Raw genomic sequence first — 15,874 nt, forward strand, 5'->3', positions numbered from 1 at the left:
TTTGTCAACAGTTGCCAAATGATAGACACAACTTCCAAGGACAGCCACTCCGAAAGGAGCAATCTGCAGTTCACTGAGCCAGACTCAGGAAACTGGAAAACAGTCCATGTGCAGGAGTGGGAGTTGTCCCTACAGTCTCAGTTATTCTGGTAATAGATAGGAGCTGTAGAAAACCCTTTGCCATCAAGTATCCTTCCAGCTGCCCACTCCTCGACATCCCTGTCACTCAAGTTCAAAAATAAAGAGCTTTGCTATAGATCTGAGTGGGTCCACCAAGGATTCTGAGAGGGGAAAAAAAGGGAAGTAGAGGCCCTGACACTGTGCAGTGTTACTGGGGCTTGCCCTCCCTTCTGCGCGGGAAGGGCAAGGAAATGACCTCCCTGCTGAAGCTATCTCAAGGATCAACAGAGAGCGGGTGGTCTGCCATAGGAGAAATGCCCAACAACCTCAACAGGCATCAATTTAGAAGTGCTCAGAAGGGGTGCCTGGGTGGCTCAGTGGCTCAGGTCATGATCCCAGGGTCCTGGGATCGAGCCCCACATCGGGCTCCCTGCTCAGCGGGAAGCCTGCTTCTCCCTCTCCCACTCCCCCTGCTTGTGTTCCCTCTCTCACTGTGTCTCTCTCTGTCAAATAAATAAATAAAATCTTAAAAAAAAAAAAAAAAAGAAAGTGCTCAGAAGGTCCCAAAGGAACACAAACAGTGGAAAGGGAGGCCCTCCACTACCCTGTGAGTAGAGCACTCAGCAAGGTACAGTCCACTCTGGATTCTGGCTGGCCTTTGACACAGGTCAACCCGTCAGCTTTCTCTTCTCCCTTGACAAACTTCCCTTCCAGCCTGAGAAAGTTCTAGTTCTCTGCAAATGAGGATTACTTTGCCTTTTATATTAGAAGACTAAGAGTAATTAGGGACTCATCCAAGGAACCAGAAAAGCCACTTCTAAAAGTCTAATTCGCCTGTTTTCTTCAGTCCCCAGGTGAGCAGCAAAGTTAGTGAAAAGTTTCCAACCAGGCTGATGTCCTCATGAGAGAAGACATGTACCTGGTCATACAGCTCCCTTGTCCTTACCAAATTAAAAAAATAAATAAATAAAGTCTCACTGATGCTCTGTGCTCTTTATGTTTTCACCTACACAGAGAAACCTGGTATCAGTTACATGCAAGATTCTCTTCCCCATACTCTCAATAGTGATATTCCATCAAAGCCACTCCAGGAGCTTGCAATTAGTTTGGGGTTTTTTTTGGTTTGTTTTTTTTCTCCCAAAAACATAACTCCCCCTTGTTTGGTAAGTAAAGCACTTTTTGCCTATTTTTTCCAGAGAATAAGCTCAAAAGGATTGTGCAAATCACTGTAATAAATATGAGGACTCTGAAGAGGATGAAGAAACAGACATGAATATTCAGAGTGAACGGAGCCCAGGGAGACAAAGGAGAGTCAAGACACAAGAGGTCAGGGGTGCCTGCCCTGCTCTTCTTTCAAAAAGCCTGGTTGAAGTTTCCAGTTTTCATCCAGTCACATGTTACTCAGCACAGGAACCCTGTAGACTGGTATCCAGTGACAAGACATGGGAGTTGCTCATAATAATCAAGTTGACGGCACAGATTGACCCATGGCAGGGGTGTGACTGGGCAACTTCCACAGAGCAGGGCAGGCCAATCCAGTGACGCCACGGCTCTGGAAGAGCCCCAGGGGCTGTAACTGTGGTTTCCTCAGGCAGCGGCAAGCGTGTGAACATTGCCTCCCCTTTTGGACTGATAGACCAGGTCAACTGCCACTGAATTAAGTCATACTCAGATGGAAGAAGAAGAAACTCTAGTGGAAAAAGCACTAAACCTGGAGTCAGATTCTGTGGCCAACGGGCTCAAATGATGATGGCGAAGGTTAGAAAAACCAAAACACTGGCTTTGGGCATTCTGGCTCCATCCTAGCTAAATATGTGACTCTATATTTGATCTCTATACATAGAGATCAAATAGGCGCCCAGTGCCAATCCATCTATTAAAATTTGTAGACCTTTTTTCTTGTAATTTTCTTTTTTTAAAATTAAAAAAAATTAAGACTTTACTATTTTCCTCCCACTCCCCAGAGGATGGTGGTGGGCACACCCTGGTTTCCCACAGTCCAGTGTTTCATAACATTTGTGTCAGTGTTTGGCACCTTCTCCTATCATACTATGGCGTGAGGATGAAAGATGGAGAAACTACTGCAGTGCGGTGATGGTTATTGCACAAGAGACACTCCCCACTGGATCTGGAAAGGACTACTCTCTCCACTCTTTCCCTATTTATCTTTTCAACGTAAACTCAACTGATATAATTGCCTGTATTGATAGCAGTTGGCATTCATAGCAACTGGATTTAAATATGCATTTCTCAGCATATTGATTTTGAGATCCATGGAGTCTACCTGGCAAATGGTATGGCCATTTATTATCTTTCTCCTCATACCACCCTCACCCTGCCATATTTGGGTGACTCTGGATTAAATTCTACATTTCCTGTTGCCATAAATCACAAACGTACCTTCTAATGTTTTGAGCACCACACGACAACAAAATAAAGCCCTTGCAAAACGATGACGGTGCTCCCCAAGCAAAGCAACTGAAAACAAACCAATTCACACAGAATATATTTTCAAACAGCTTAAAGAAATGAGTAAGAGAAAATAAAAATATGTGTTGGTTCTCATTCAAACCTTTCATCCCAACGCAAATTTAAAGGACAAACAAGAAAAGGTGTCAGAAGCATGGCAGGTTTGGGTGAAATCAAAGTCTGTTTCATAATTTATGGGTATTCTCTTTCCCCTTTCTTCATCGAAATGCTTAAAAATTAAAGAAGCCCAGTTGAAGTCAGTTCATAAAAAAAATGAATGCCACTCTTGTTTGTGCTTGGATTATAACTGAAACAGGTAAAATGAATTCATAAGGAAGTCTGCAATAGAAATTCGTTTTCAGATCTATGCTACTTTTATTTACCTATAAAGTGGCGGTTGCTTTTCTATAGACTATGATTGCATAAAACAAATGTCCCAGGATTAGCTTCCCTCTCTTTAGTTAGGCTTCACTGGGAGCTACTTTCTCCTCCCACAAGTTTTTCATAGAATGGCCCTGACATCCCTTCATTGTCTTCAAAGGGCTTGTAAGGGAGGGAGTATCCAGTGATCACGTCAGCTTAGAGTCAACAAAGCCAGACTCTTCCCATCGTGCTTTGATGGAAGCTTAGAGTCCACCTAAAAAGTTGAAGAATCAGACCTATTTAAGCATTCCAAGTTTTCTTGTATGCTAGAAATTGTCATTTGTCAAATCTCGTTTCCTGGCCATGATTGCCATTTTACCATCAGAAGATGTCATTAAGGAAAATGCCACAAGCAATTAGAATGACCACGAAAATGAGTTAGATTTACTAGAAATATTTACCTTTCAAACTTCTAAGTCACATTCATTAATCAGGAACTGCCCATTTCTAAAGGAAGATCTTCTGATAGCCTGGGATAAGTAAAGAGAACTCTTAACGACCTGGGTGTTAAGATTTTGCTCTGGTGGTAAAGCTGAGAAACATTAAGATCCTGAATTTTGAAGATGCAATTAGCTGAAATTTAATGAGCTGCAGAATGAGAAATGACAGGGAAAGGTAACTTTATATTTACAATTTCCTGACAAGATGAACTTTTAAACACCACAAACTAAGCCCTACCCTAGGACAATTCAACCTTTAAAAGTATAAGCACGTGGAGGTAGGATCTGGCATCTGGAGATGGTACCTCCTGAATTTGCAGTGGCCTTCCAAACAACTTAGCAACAGAAGCAACTTCAAATCCAAGGACAAGGCTTTGCGTTTGATCCAAATGGCCTTTAGGTATATATAGAACTGTAGCTCCTGTTGGTTGAAATAATGGTTTCACACAGGAAATACACACACACACACACACACTCACATTCTCTCTCTCATGTACACTTATATAGCTCATATATTTTTGGGAAGGCAAGAACTATAACGATAGAGAAAGGGAGGTTAAAAACATATTCAAAAAATTTTTTTAACAAGAATCATCACAAGAACAGTGTAACTTCTTTATCAGAAAGGACTAAAGGACCAGGGCATGGAGCATTACAAAGAACAGGCTATTCAAAGCCAATAGCTCTTATGGAGCAAGGGGTGCATTTCCTAGATTTTAGAGAGACCCTTTCCACTCCCTACATTTTATTATTTTAAAAGTCAAGATACATCTTATAATCAATGTATGAGAGTGTATTTGTTTTTGTTTTTAAAAAATGCTGCTTAAAGAGAAAGGAACATAATACACGTAATCAATGGTAATCAGACTGGTGAATTACCTGCAGTTACTAAAATCAAATCTGAGTTTATTGTAAAGACAGCTGTGGTATAAATGAACAAACCTCCTGTCTTTTTTCTGTCATTCTGTCCTTTTTCTCCCTCCTTTCCTTCCACATTTATTCACACTACTGTGTGGTAGGCGTTATACCAGGCAACTAAATCAGAACCTTTGGTGGAGTGGGCGATGATTAGGTTTGGGTTTTTTTTTTTTTTTTTTTTAGGCTCCCCAGGTGCTTCTAAAGCCAAAGGAGCAATGTATACTATAGCCAGAGTGGAAGTGCAGTTTCAGAATGGTAGGAGAAGGGCAAATTAAAGGAAGTAAAATGTATTAGGCAACATCTATTCTCTATCAAGCCTTTTGACATTATTTTATTTTTCCCATGACAATTAATTCTTTTTTTAAATAAGATTTTATTTATTTATTTATTTGACAGAGAGAGAGAGAGTGCACATCAGCGGGGGGAGAGGCAGAGGGAGAGTGAGAAGCAGGCTCCCCGCTCAGCAGGGAGCCAGATATGGGGCTTGATCCCAGGACCCTGGGATCATGACCTGAGCCGAAGGCAGATGCTTAACCAACTGAGCCACCCTCGCACCCCCACCCCCACCGTGACAATTCTTTCATCATTAAAGTTTATTGAATGCCTACTACGTGTCAGACACTGTGCTAGGTGCCCTGCATAGAGTGGTGAATAAGAAGGTAACATGGCTGCCATTATTATGCTTATTATCTATGAGACAAATAGGATTTTACAGATTAGGGAGTGAGAGGGAAAATTTAAATCCTAGGCAGCTTGACACCTGACACTGAACACACCTTAACACGAAATATCAGGGAACTGGAATAGAATATGATTTGTAAGGTAAATTTATTGCCCACTAATGGGCATATAAGGTGAGGTAGAAAAAGATTATTTTAATTACCTACTATTTTGGATTATGTAATCAATGTCTCCCCGTGAGGAAAATTGATGGAATTCTCTGTGAGAGTAGATAAGTGTCTTTGTCTCCCTTATAATCCCTTGCAAATCTCTGTCATATGCTGAGGGCGTTTAAAGGCATGGCCATACTAAGCAGTCCACATGCTCAAAACATGGTCAGTTAAATCTCTGCAAAGCACAGTGTGCTTCCTTCAAAATTATGGATACTATATATACATGTATACTATATATATATATATATTATATATACTATATATATGTCAAAGAATATATTATATTGTGTCTGTAGGTTAGGAAGCATAATATAAGCAGACATTCACAAATGCACCAGCCACCCTAAGAACCAGTGTGTTACCAGTATCAGTAAATCTACCCAGAGTACTTCCCTGTCCCATCCCTCTGTCTACCCCACAGAGAGAACCACTATCCTGAGGTTTAGGTTTAGAATTTCCCTACTTTTGAAAAAAAGTTTTACTTCTTATGCATGTATCTCAAAATAATATATTACTTATTTTTGCTTGTTTTCACATTTTATTCTCTATGTGTTCTTCTGCTCACGGCAGCGTTATTCGTAATGGTCAGAAAGTGGGAATAACTGATGAATGGATGAATAAAATGGGGCATATCAATACAATGAAATATTATTTGAAAATAAAAAGGAATGAGTACTGATATGTAGCTACATGGATGAACCTGAAAACACTGTGCTCAGTGAAAGAAGCCAGTTACAAGAGGCCACATATTGTAGGCTTCCATTTATATACAATGTCCCAAATAGGCAAATCCATAGAAACAGTAGAGTAGTTACCTGTCAGGGGCTGGAGAAGGGGAGAATGTGGGAGTTACTGCTAAAGGATAAGGGATTTTTTGGGAGGACAAAATGTTCTGAAATTAAATAGTGGTAATGGTTGCAAACACTTGTGAATATCCTAAAAACCACAGACTTGAACATTATAAATGGGTAAATTCTTCGGTATGTGAACTGTATCCTCAATAAAGCTGTTAAGGAAATAGTATGAAGAATTCCTACCCTTTATGTAGACTTCAAATTATTAACATCTAACATAACCAGAAATCATTAAAACCAGAAAAATAACATTGATATGAACCATTTTCTATTCTATAGATTTTATTCAAAATTTTCCATTTGTCACCTAATAATCTTTTTCTGGTTCTAGGTCACATATTGTATATATTCAAGTTTCAAGTCTCCTTAGTCCCTCAGGTTTGTATTTTGTTTTTTCTTTTCTTCTTTTTTTCTCTTCTTTTTTCCTCCTCCTCTCCCCTCCTTCTCCTCCTTTCTTTCTCTCCCTTTCTTTGTTTCCCCTTCCTTCCTTCCTTCCTTCCCTCCCTCCCTCCCTCCTACCTTCCTTCCTCCTTCTTCTTCTTCCTTGGTCTTTCATGACCTTTTGACAAGTACTAGCAATTATTTTGTGAAATGTTCCCCAATTTGAGTTTGTCTGATGTTTCCTCATATCAAATTCCTGTTAGATGTTTTTCTAAAGATTATCACATTAATGTTACTATGTCTTCTTAGTATAATACATCAGAGGCATATAATGTTGATTTGTCCCATTAATGGTAATGTTAACTTAGATCATATATGCCAGGTTAACTTAGGTTCCTATATGCCAGGTTTTTCTATTGTAAAGTTACTAATTTTCTTTTCATCATAAATATGTTGAAGGGGAATACTTTGGGACTATGTTGATACCGTTTCTCATCATAGTTGCACTCACTAAATTTAGCATCCATTGGTGATTCTTGCCTGAAACAACTATTACCGTACTATTTGTCAAATCATGATTCCATTATTCTTTATACATTTAGTAACTGGAATTTCCCCCATTCATTTTTTTAATTTATTTGTTGATATCATAATGCACTCAGATTTTAAAGCAATGTGTATTCTGTTTTATGAAACAGAATATGCTTATTTTAGGCTTTTGGTAGATTTTTATCAAGTCAAGAAAGTCTCATACTGTGTGTTAGGCTGAATAATACCCCCTCCCCAAAGATATCCAGTCCTAATCCCTGGAACCTGTGAATGTCACCTTGTATAGCAAATAAAAAATGACGGAAGGAAGGAACAAATGAACAAAGGTACAAAGGAAGGAGGAAGACAGACTTTGCAAATGTGATTAAGTTAAGCATCTTGAGATAGGGAGATTACCTGGATTATCTAGGAGGTCTCTAAATGTAATCTCATGTAACCTTATAAGAGGGAGGCAGAAGAATATTTGACCATAAACCAAAAGAAGTCCATGTGACCACAGAGGCAGAGATTGGAATGATGTAGCCACAAGCCAAGGAATGCCAACAGCCACCAAAAGCTGGAAGTGGCAAGGAATCGATCATCCCATAGAGCTTCCAGAGGGAGTGGAGCCCTACTGACACCTTGATTTCAGCTCAGTGAAAGTGACATTAGATTTCTATCCTCCAGAATTGTAAAAAAATAAATTTCTGTATTTCATGCCGTCAAGTCTGTGGTAATGGTATTATAGCAGCTTTAAGAAACTAATACAGACACTATTCCTAGTTTGCTAAAAATTTTATCATAAATACGTTATAATTTTATTAAAAATCCACTTTTTTTGCATCTATTTAGATGAAAAAAATTTTTTAAATCTTTTAACATTCACTATATATGTAGTTTTCATCCTTTTTTGAACATAACTTTTTTGATACACAAGTTATATGGATTTACATTTTTATTTATATTTTTTGGGTATTTGTACATATATTGTTATTACTGATTTCTAAATTCATGGTATATGGTCAGAGAGTACCGACTGTATGACGCAAATTCTTTAAAATACTTGAGACATGCTAATCATTATGTTTAGAGGTTTATATATATTCACTAAATCAAGCTGGCTAATTATATTGTCCAAATCTTCTTTGTCTTACTATGTCTCCTTTTGGTTAATTTCTCCTAATCTGTGAATTTTATTGGCAGCAATGTCTAATCTGTTCTTTATCCCAAGCACTAGGTTTTAAATACAACAACTGTATTTTTCATTTTTAACAGTTCTTACTGCTTCTCCTTCAGGTTGGCCTAGCCATATTTGATGGTTCTTTGTTTACTGCTTATTTTTAAACTCCTTTTCTATGTGTTTAAATATTTCATACCTAGTTATTTATATTCTATCCCTTATATTTCCGATACCTGCTGTGCCTTGGATATCCACATCTTTTGTAGTTGTTTCTGCTTATCCTCAGCAATGGGAGCCTATTTACCTGCAGAGTGGGTGATTGTTGATAATGAGCTTACTTTTGTGTTGAACTTAGCTAATAAAAATCTGGAAACCCCAAATACCTCCAGATGTTGTGTATTTGCTTCTGTTGGTTGCCAGAGTTCACTACCAACACGGGACCATTTAGCCCCTCCATGTGTCCCAGGCTTGGAACCAGGCTCTCAGCTCAGCAACTTTACTTTACTTGGGCCCATGGTCCAGTCACTAATTGCAGAGCTGAGGACATTGATCTTTAGGGCCACCCTGTGTTACCGCTCCTGTTCCACAGGATTCAGTTCCCTATCTTTGTTTTCCTTTGTTTCTGCCTTCTTTTTTTCACTTTGAGATCTTCTTTTGCTGAAAGCATGGCAACTATATTTGTTGCAATTTCATCTGAACTTAGCTGTGTTTCAATGAAGGGGTCTTTCAGTGTCTACTCTATCATTGTGCTGGAAGTAGAAATTGAGTCTACCTTTTATCAGCTATACTGGTATCTATCTCTTTCACTAGGCAGACAATCAAGTCTTTTTTGCTTTTTAATTCATGAGCTTTACTTTTTAGAGCAGCTTAGGCACACAGCAAAGTTGAGCAGAAACTGAGACCGTTCCATTCTCTCTCCTATCCCCACATATGCACAAACTCCCCCACCATCACCTTCCCCCACCATAGTGGTACGTTTGTTACAAAACAGGAACCTACGCTAATACATTGTTATCACTCAACGTCCCTAGTTTACATCAGGGTTCACTCGTGGTGGGTATATAGTCAATGAATTTTGACAAATGCATAATGACATGGATCTACCATTATAATATCATACAGAATAGTTTCACCGCCCTAAAGATCTTCTATGCCCTACCTATTCACCTCACCCTCCTCCCTAACCCCTGGCAACAAGTGAACCTTTGACTGTCTCCGTAGCTTTCCCTTTTCCAGAATCTCATATGGTGGGAAACCTACAGTGTGTAGCTTTTTCATATGGACTTCTTTCATTTAAGTTTCCTCCATGTCTTTTCATTGCTTGACAGCTCATTCTTTTTAGTGCTGAATAATATTGTCTATTGTCTATACTACCCAGTTTATCCACTCACCTACTAAAGGACATCTTCTTGCTTCCAAGAAGTTTTGGCAATTATGAATAAAGATGCTGTAAACACCTGCATGAAGTATCTTGTGTAGACATGGTTTTTCAATCCACTTGGGTAAATACCAAGGAGTATGATTACTGGATTATATGGTAAAAGTTGTTTAGTTTTATAAAAAAAAAAAAAAAAAAATACAAGCAAACAACAGACTCCCAAACTGTCTTCCAAAGTGGCTATAGTATTGTGCATTCCCACCAGCAATGAATGAGAGTTCCTGTTGCTCTGCATCCTCCCTAGCACTTGGTGTTGTCAGTGTTCTGGATTTTGGCCATTCTCATAGGTGCGTAGTGGCATCTCATTGTTTACATTTGCAACTCTCTAATGACACATCACGTTGAACATCTCTGCATAGGCTTACATGCCATCTGTATATCTTCTTGAGTGAGGTTAAGGTCTTAAGACTTGGGTGTGTTAAGGTCTTTGACCATTTTTTAATGGGTTGTTCATTTTCCTATTGTAAAAACTTACAGTTCAGGTTTTTCTACCTTGGCATTGGTTACTATGGAGGTTTCTACTCAGATAAGTTGTGGTTCTCTGTATTCGCCTCTTTCCAACTTATGGAGAAGTAGTTTGCCCTCTGACCTCACTTCTCTCACAGATCTAAGAAGAGTTGTTGACTTTTCAGTTTGGTTAACTTTTTACTTATTCTTCAGATCAAGTGGTAAATTCTAAGCTCCTTACATGCTGAACTGGAAACCAAAAGTCTGTTAAGTCTTTCTTATTTTTGTGTTTTTCAGGGTTTCTTATATAACTTTTTTATGTATCATGTGCTTAAGGACCATTGCTAAAATTTGTTGAACATCATTGGTAATAGCCTATATTTTCAAGCACTTTCTAACCACTAGTCATTATTCTAAGTGTTTTTACATATGTAATCCATTTAAATCTCACAAGAACTCACCTATAAGTACTATTATTATTCCCATTTTACAGATAAGAAAGCTGAAGAACAGAGAGGTTATAAGTATCTTCCCCCAAAGGAACAAAGCCAGTGAATGGTGAACCAGAATTCAAACTCAAAATATTTAAGAACCCATGCTCATAACCATCATGCTTTATGACCCAGCTAACTCTAAAAATCCTGATAGTATTGTAATCTGACTTAATCATGAGAATTCCAATAGTCCAACGGATTATTTCTTCTCCTACTTATTTTGGAAACTGCTAATATATTTCATTTTACTGCCCAAACATCTGAAGTTAATGGAAGAAAATGACTTTGAGTACGCATTCCCTATAAGTCATTACAAGAAAAGGATTATGTTTCTACGCAGCTCACACAGAAACTGATGTGCCACAGGCATTCTCTTAGTTCCCAGAAACTGATGAAGGTCTTCCTCAGCCCATCAGAGATACTCCACATTGCCTAAAATGAATCTAGTACTGGAAAAAGATGTCCATGTTCCTATGAATAGAAACATGTATGCTATTTTCTATGACAAATTAGCACTGAGGATTGCATAAATATAATTTTGAGGGTACTAATGTTTTAAGACAACCTAGGTTGTTCTGATTCTACTGCATATACTTTGAGGTTCACCATCATTAACAGACAACAAGCCAAAGATAATCATCGCCCCGTAGGCAATACCAGCTGTAGCAATGAATATGTAGTCTGTTTCAGCAGCAGTCACTTTTGGTCTGCGCTCAGACTGACTGCATACTTTGTTCTCTTTCTTTATGGAAACATGGTTTATCTGTACCACCAATCTATCCTCTTTTTTCTGACAATTGATTAAGAGTTTAAAGTTTAAAGAATATTCTGATTTCACTGGAATTCATTTTGGTAGGTTTAAGATACATAGGGAACAGGGACAGAGATGTTTACGTATCGAAACACTGGATCATTTTTAATCAATATAGTCTTCATCAATCAAGGGGATACTCTATGGCAATTAGTCAGCATCAGGAGAGTTTTTATCATCAGGTGAGCTGTGTGTTCCTCCCTATCCTCCCTTGGCTGAGAAAAGAATCATATTGTAGTGAAATTTAGACAGTGGGAAAATGTATCTCCCAAGAGCACAAAAAATGTACGTAGAACTTCCTTATCTGCTCTCCACTCAAAAAAAAAAACTACTTTGTATTCTTTAATGTTATAGCCCACTGTTTATGTCTTGAAAACACAAGTGCTCGGCTCTTTCTGGCCTAATGAATTTGTAGATAATATCTAATGAATCATGGACAAATTTATTAGCTATATCTTTGATGTAGCACTAATTTATAGAATGGATTTTTCATTCATTCATTCATTCATTCATTTGTAATTGACATCTGCTCCAGGCTGGTGTTGGAATGGACAGCCTGCAATGACATTCCAGGATGCTAAATGTGGCCACAGTGGTAGAGACAACATGGTCTGAGAGCTCAGAGACGAGGACAACCAACTAAGTGCTTTAAAAATGTGTGCAGAGGGGTGCCTTGGTGGCTCAGCTGGTTAGGCGTCTACCTTTGACTCAGGTCATGATCTCAGGGTCCTGGAATCGAGTCCTGTGTTGGGCTCCCTGCTCAGCGGGGAGTCTGCTTCTCCCTATACCCTTCCCCCATGCTCATGAACTCTCTCTCTCTCTGAAATAAATAAAATCTCTCTAAAAAAAAAAAAAAAAGGTGTGCAGAGAAGGCTCCAAGTAGGCAAGCACTCAGGACCCCGACGGAACCAAACACAAGGACGGTTGAAATTCTGACCTCATCTAGCTAGACTCTTTCTTTCTTAGAAAGTATTTCATCAAATTCTGCAAATTTATAATGGGTTTGTAGACTGCATGCCACTGACCGTAGATGTTTTTTCAATAAGGGTTGTATGTCGAGGGACACAAACTGTGTACTAGAGACAGCACCAAAACATGGGCCTTCGAGGTCTGGCATAGTTCAGAACACAATCTAGTAAGGTACCTTGGGCGACAGACTCCCCGCATAGTACTGAGGGCTGTACACAGAACAATCCCCAAGGGAAAGTATTCCTAACATAGACCTTGTAGACATGTGTATTCCTCATGGCAGAAAATGGTAGTAAAGAGGTTGGTTCGAATTAAAGTAATATATTAGGAGAATTTTTTGACCAAGGGAACTAAAGAATCCTGAGGGGAGGCTGTCTTTTTTTCTAATTCATACAAAGGTGTGTTGACTATTGGCTGCCCTGGTTTTTGTTCATCTCTAACATTACTCTTGCGTCTGCCAGGAACTAGAGAGGAGGTGGCTCATCTCAGGTGGTGGTCCCCTCTATCATGAACACACTTAGCCTGTGGAGGTGCCCCACAGACCTGGCCTAGGACAGAGGGTAACAGCTCAGGAAGATCAGCGGAGGAGGTGAGAATAGTAGTAGCAGGAAAGAAATTCATAGGATGACTTTTCCCCACATCACTTGCTCTTGGTATCCTTCCCTCATGGTGAGAATTCTAGGGTCCATGCCCTGTCTGCCTGCATTTTCAGGGCTTCATGCTTTCACTTTCTTTGGGTACCTCCAGCCGCAAATCAGGCAGAACATCTCAGATAAACAAAGTGCTTGAATTTATACTCCTCAAAACATGGACCTTTTCTCATTCATTGTTTCAAGCTGACAGCCTAGCACTGTTTCAGGCTTAAAGCAGATACTGAAAAAATTGTGATAGAGCAATGGAAATGAATACAATTATGAGGTAAAATGTACTTTTTGGAATAATCAGTTGATTTCATTTATCCCTGACTTCATTGGGATTAATATTATAAAGCAAGCAATAAGGCAAAATTGGCTTCCACAAGGCCAGTCATGTTGGCTCTGCTGTACTTCCTTTCTCAAGAAATAATGAGACGTGGCATATGCCAAAGAGAATTTCATTTTAAGAAACTACCAAGGGATAGTTATTTAATTAGGAGGCAAAAATAAAACTTAATTCAAAGAAATCAAACAGTCTGAGGGTTGTTATTTGTATTTGTAAAATATCCTAAAAGTAAAGACAAAACGGCAGAAGTTGAATTACAAACAAGAGAAAGTCACTTCCACTCTGGGTAATCTAAAAAGTTCCTGAAATAGACAGTAACTGAAGTAACTCTCTTACCTTGTAATTGTTCATGAGTTCAGCTAACCAGAGCTTAACGGACTTTACTGTATCTTCTCGCATGTACTTTTCAACTTCGGATCCATCACTAAAGGTCCGGTTTCCCACATGGATGGCTTGCCTCACTTGTGGGAGGGACAAAAATTTCCCGTAGTAATTTTGGTCCTCAGGTTCCTGGCAGAAGGGAACATCAGAAAAATATTAGGGAACATGACTGGGTGGCAGGAACAGCATGCTGGGAAAGCTGCAAATTTCTCCTGACATAAACCATAATGAACAAGATGAGACATGACTATTAACTGGTCTCCACACTGAAATTTTTAATTTGGGGGTTCTGAGGGAGTTTAAATTTTACTAACAACAAAACTGGATGATCTGATATTTTCAGAGCCAGTGCCCCATTTGCATTTAAATGCTCAATTTTCCTTTCTTGGTAAGTCATCTTCTGCAATCTCTGACTCCCCTCAAGGACCCCATTTGAGGCAAAGACAGGGAAAACAGAAGAGGTGAGATTATCAAAAGCAATTTGCTCCTTGTCTGAGGCTCTATGGGATGAAAGTCAAATGGACCACTGGAGCCAGGGTGGTGGTCTGGTGGGTTAAAAGCTGAGGCTTTCTTTTTCATGTTCTGCTGTTTATTAAAACCACACGAATAAAATAATCAGCTAACCATAACTGAAGGGGGGAAATATGCCAAGTGTAAAAACAGATGACTTTATGAAGGACATGAGACAAAAGAAAAGTTGTCCATGAGCCTTATTAAGAAAAAAATACTGCAGGGGCACCTGGGTGGCTCAGTTGTTAAGCGTCTACCTTCGGCTCAGGTCATGATCCCAGGGTCCGGGGATCGAGCCCCGCATCGGGCTCCCTGCTCCGCGGGAAGCCTGCTTCTCCCTCTCCCACTCCCCCTGCTTGTGTTCCCTCTCTCGCTGTGTCTCTCTCTGTCAAATAAATAAATAAAATCTTTAAAAAAAAAATACTGCATAAAAGTCTGTGATATTCATCATACTAAAAGAAAAAAGGTATAAATGCTTTTTTTAAAATTACAAAAGGATAAAAAAGAGTTTGAGATCAACAATTTCGTGCACCCTCAATTTTTGCTCATCTTTTGAATACATCCTTTTGTAAAGGAAAAAGAAATGTGATTACAATTCTGTTTCTCTCTTGCCTACCATATGGTTTTCTCTTGGTAGAATCTAAATCCAAAACCACAGGGTTGGCAGATTCTAATGAAATTAGCTTTATATTTTATTTACAAAATAGTTAATAAGGCAATTTTAAAAACAAGATGTATTGTCATATACACTAGATAAAGATGAGACAAATCCAAATACCCACCTTGGCTCCTTTTGTTTGATTTAATTCTGCACAGAAGACATCAACTTTGGCCTACTTTTATGGAAGAAAACTACTTGAATATTTTGAGAAATATTCCAAAGGGCTTGAAGTGAGGGCCATACTAAGTGCACAAACCATCTTAAGTTAAAAGTAAGACAAAGCAAATATTTTCCTAAAGGCTTTGGCAGTTTTGATTATCCAAGCTGTTTTAAGTATAGAACAAATAATGTGGACATTTTCAAGCAACTCACTACAGCCTTGGCATTCTGGAACCTAATACCCAGAACTGCAATCCTGGCCTCTGTCCTTGACAAAAGAACGTCTGTGTAACAAGCTCTACTGGGGGGGGGTGGGGGGGGCGGTAAATTGTGTTAATCAGAGATTATTTTGAGTTATCTGGAATATCAGACACTCTTGATGGTCAGATTATAACATATACAACATCAGTGAGGGGGAAATCCTATAGATTAGTAGACCAAATAATGCAATACAGTGAGGACATATTTATCTAGTATAAAGTCACCTACAGTATTTCTCAAATGGGAAGAAGTTTGGTTTTGCCAAAAGTTTTAAGCAAACACTATCATCTTTTTAAAAATGTTGTCATTACCTTGCACTGTAATATGCTGTAGTAACTAGGACATCCTGTGATATTCTGGAAGTAAGAAGGGTTGTTTGTTAAGTCACCGTCTAGTAGTTTATCCAGTACCTAGGTCAGGAGAGAGAGAGCAAGGAGGAAAACTTCAGGGTTGGTAAAAACACACAGGCACTTGTCATTGCATTGATTCAATAGTTTTCTCATTCCTGCATCGTTTCATTCAGTGACCATTTATTGCACCTCTTCTCTGTGCTAGA

At 38.9% G+C, this 15,874-nt stretch overlaps 1 protein-coding gene across 4 annotated transcripts in view; it reads right to left on the bottom strand.

The window, feature by feature from the left end:
- Nucleotides 1–15,874, bottom strand: part of CPVL (carboxypeptidase vitellogenic like) — a 124,741-nt gene that overhangs the window by 40,519 nt on the left and 68,348 nt on the right. For all 4 annotated transcript variants that reach the window (XM_035020815.1, XM_035020814.1, XM_035020816.1 and 1 more), the window contains 2 exons: nt 15,630–15,728; nt 13,683–13,856 (listed from right to left, as the gene is read on the bottom strand). In XM_035020815.1, the coding sequence (XP_034876706.1) occupies nt 13,683–13,856; nt 15,630–15,728 (273 nt within the window). The remainder of the gene's footprint in view (nt 1–13,682; nt 13,857–15,629; nt 15,729–15,874) is intronic.

This window comes from Mirounga leonina, unplaced genomic scaffold (assembly GCF_011800145.1).
Source record: "Mirounga leonina isolate KUSES-001 unplaced genomic scaffold, KU_Mleo_1.0 Mir_174, whole genome shotgun sequence".
Taxonomy (NCBI): domain Eukaryota; kingdom Metazoa; phylum Chordata; class Mammalia; order Carnivora; family Phocidae; genus Mirounga; species Mirounga leonina.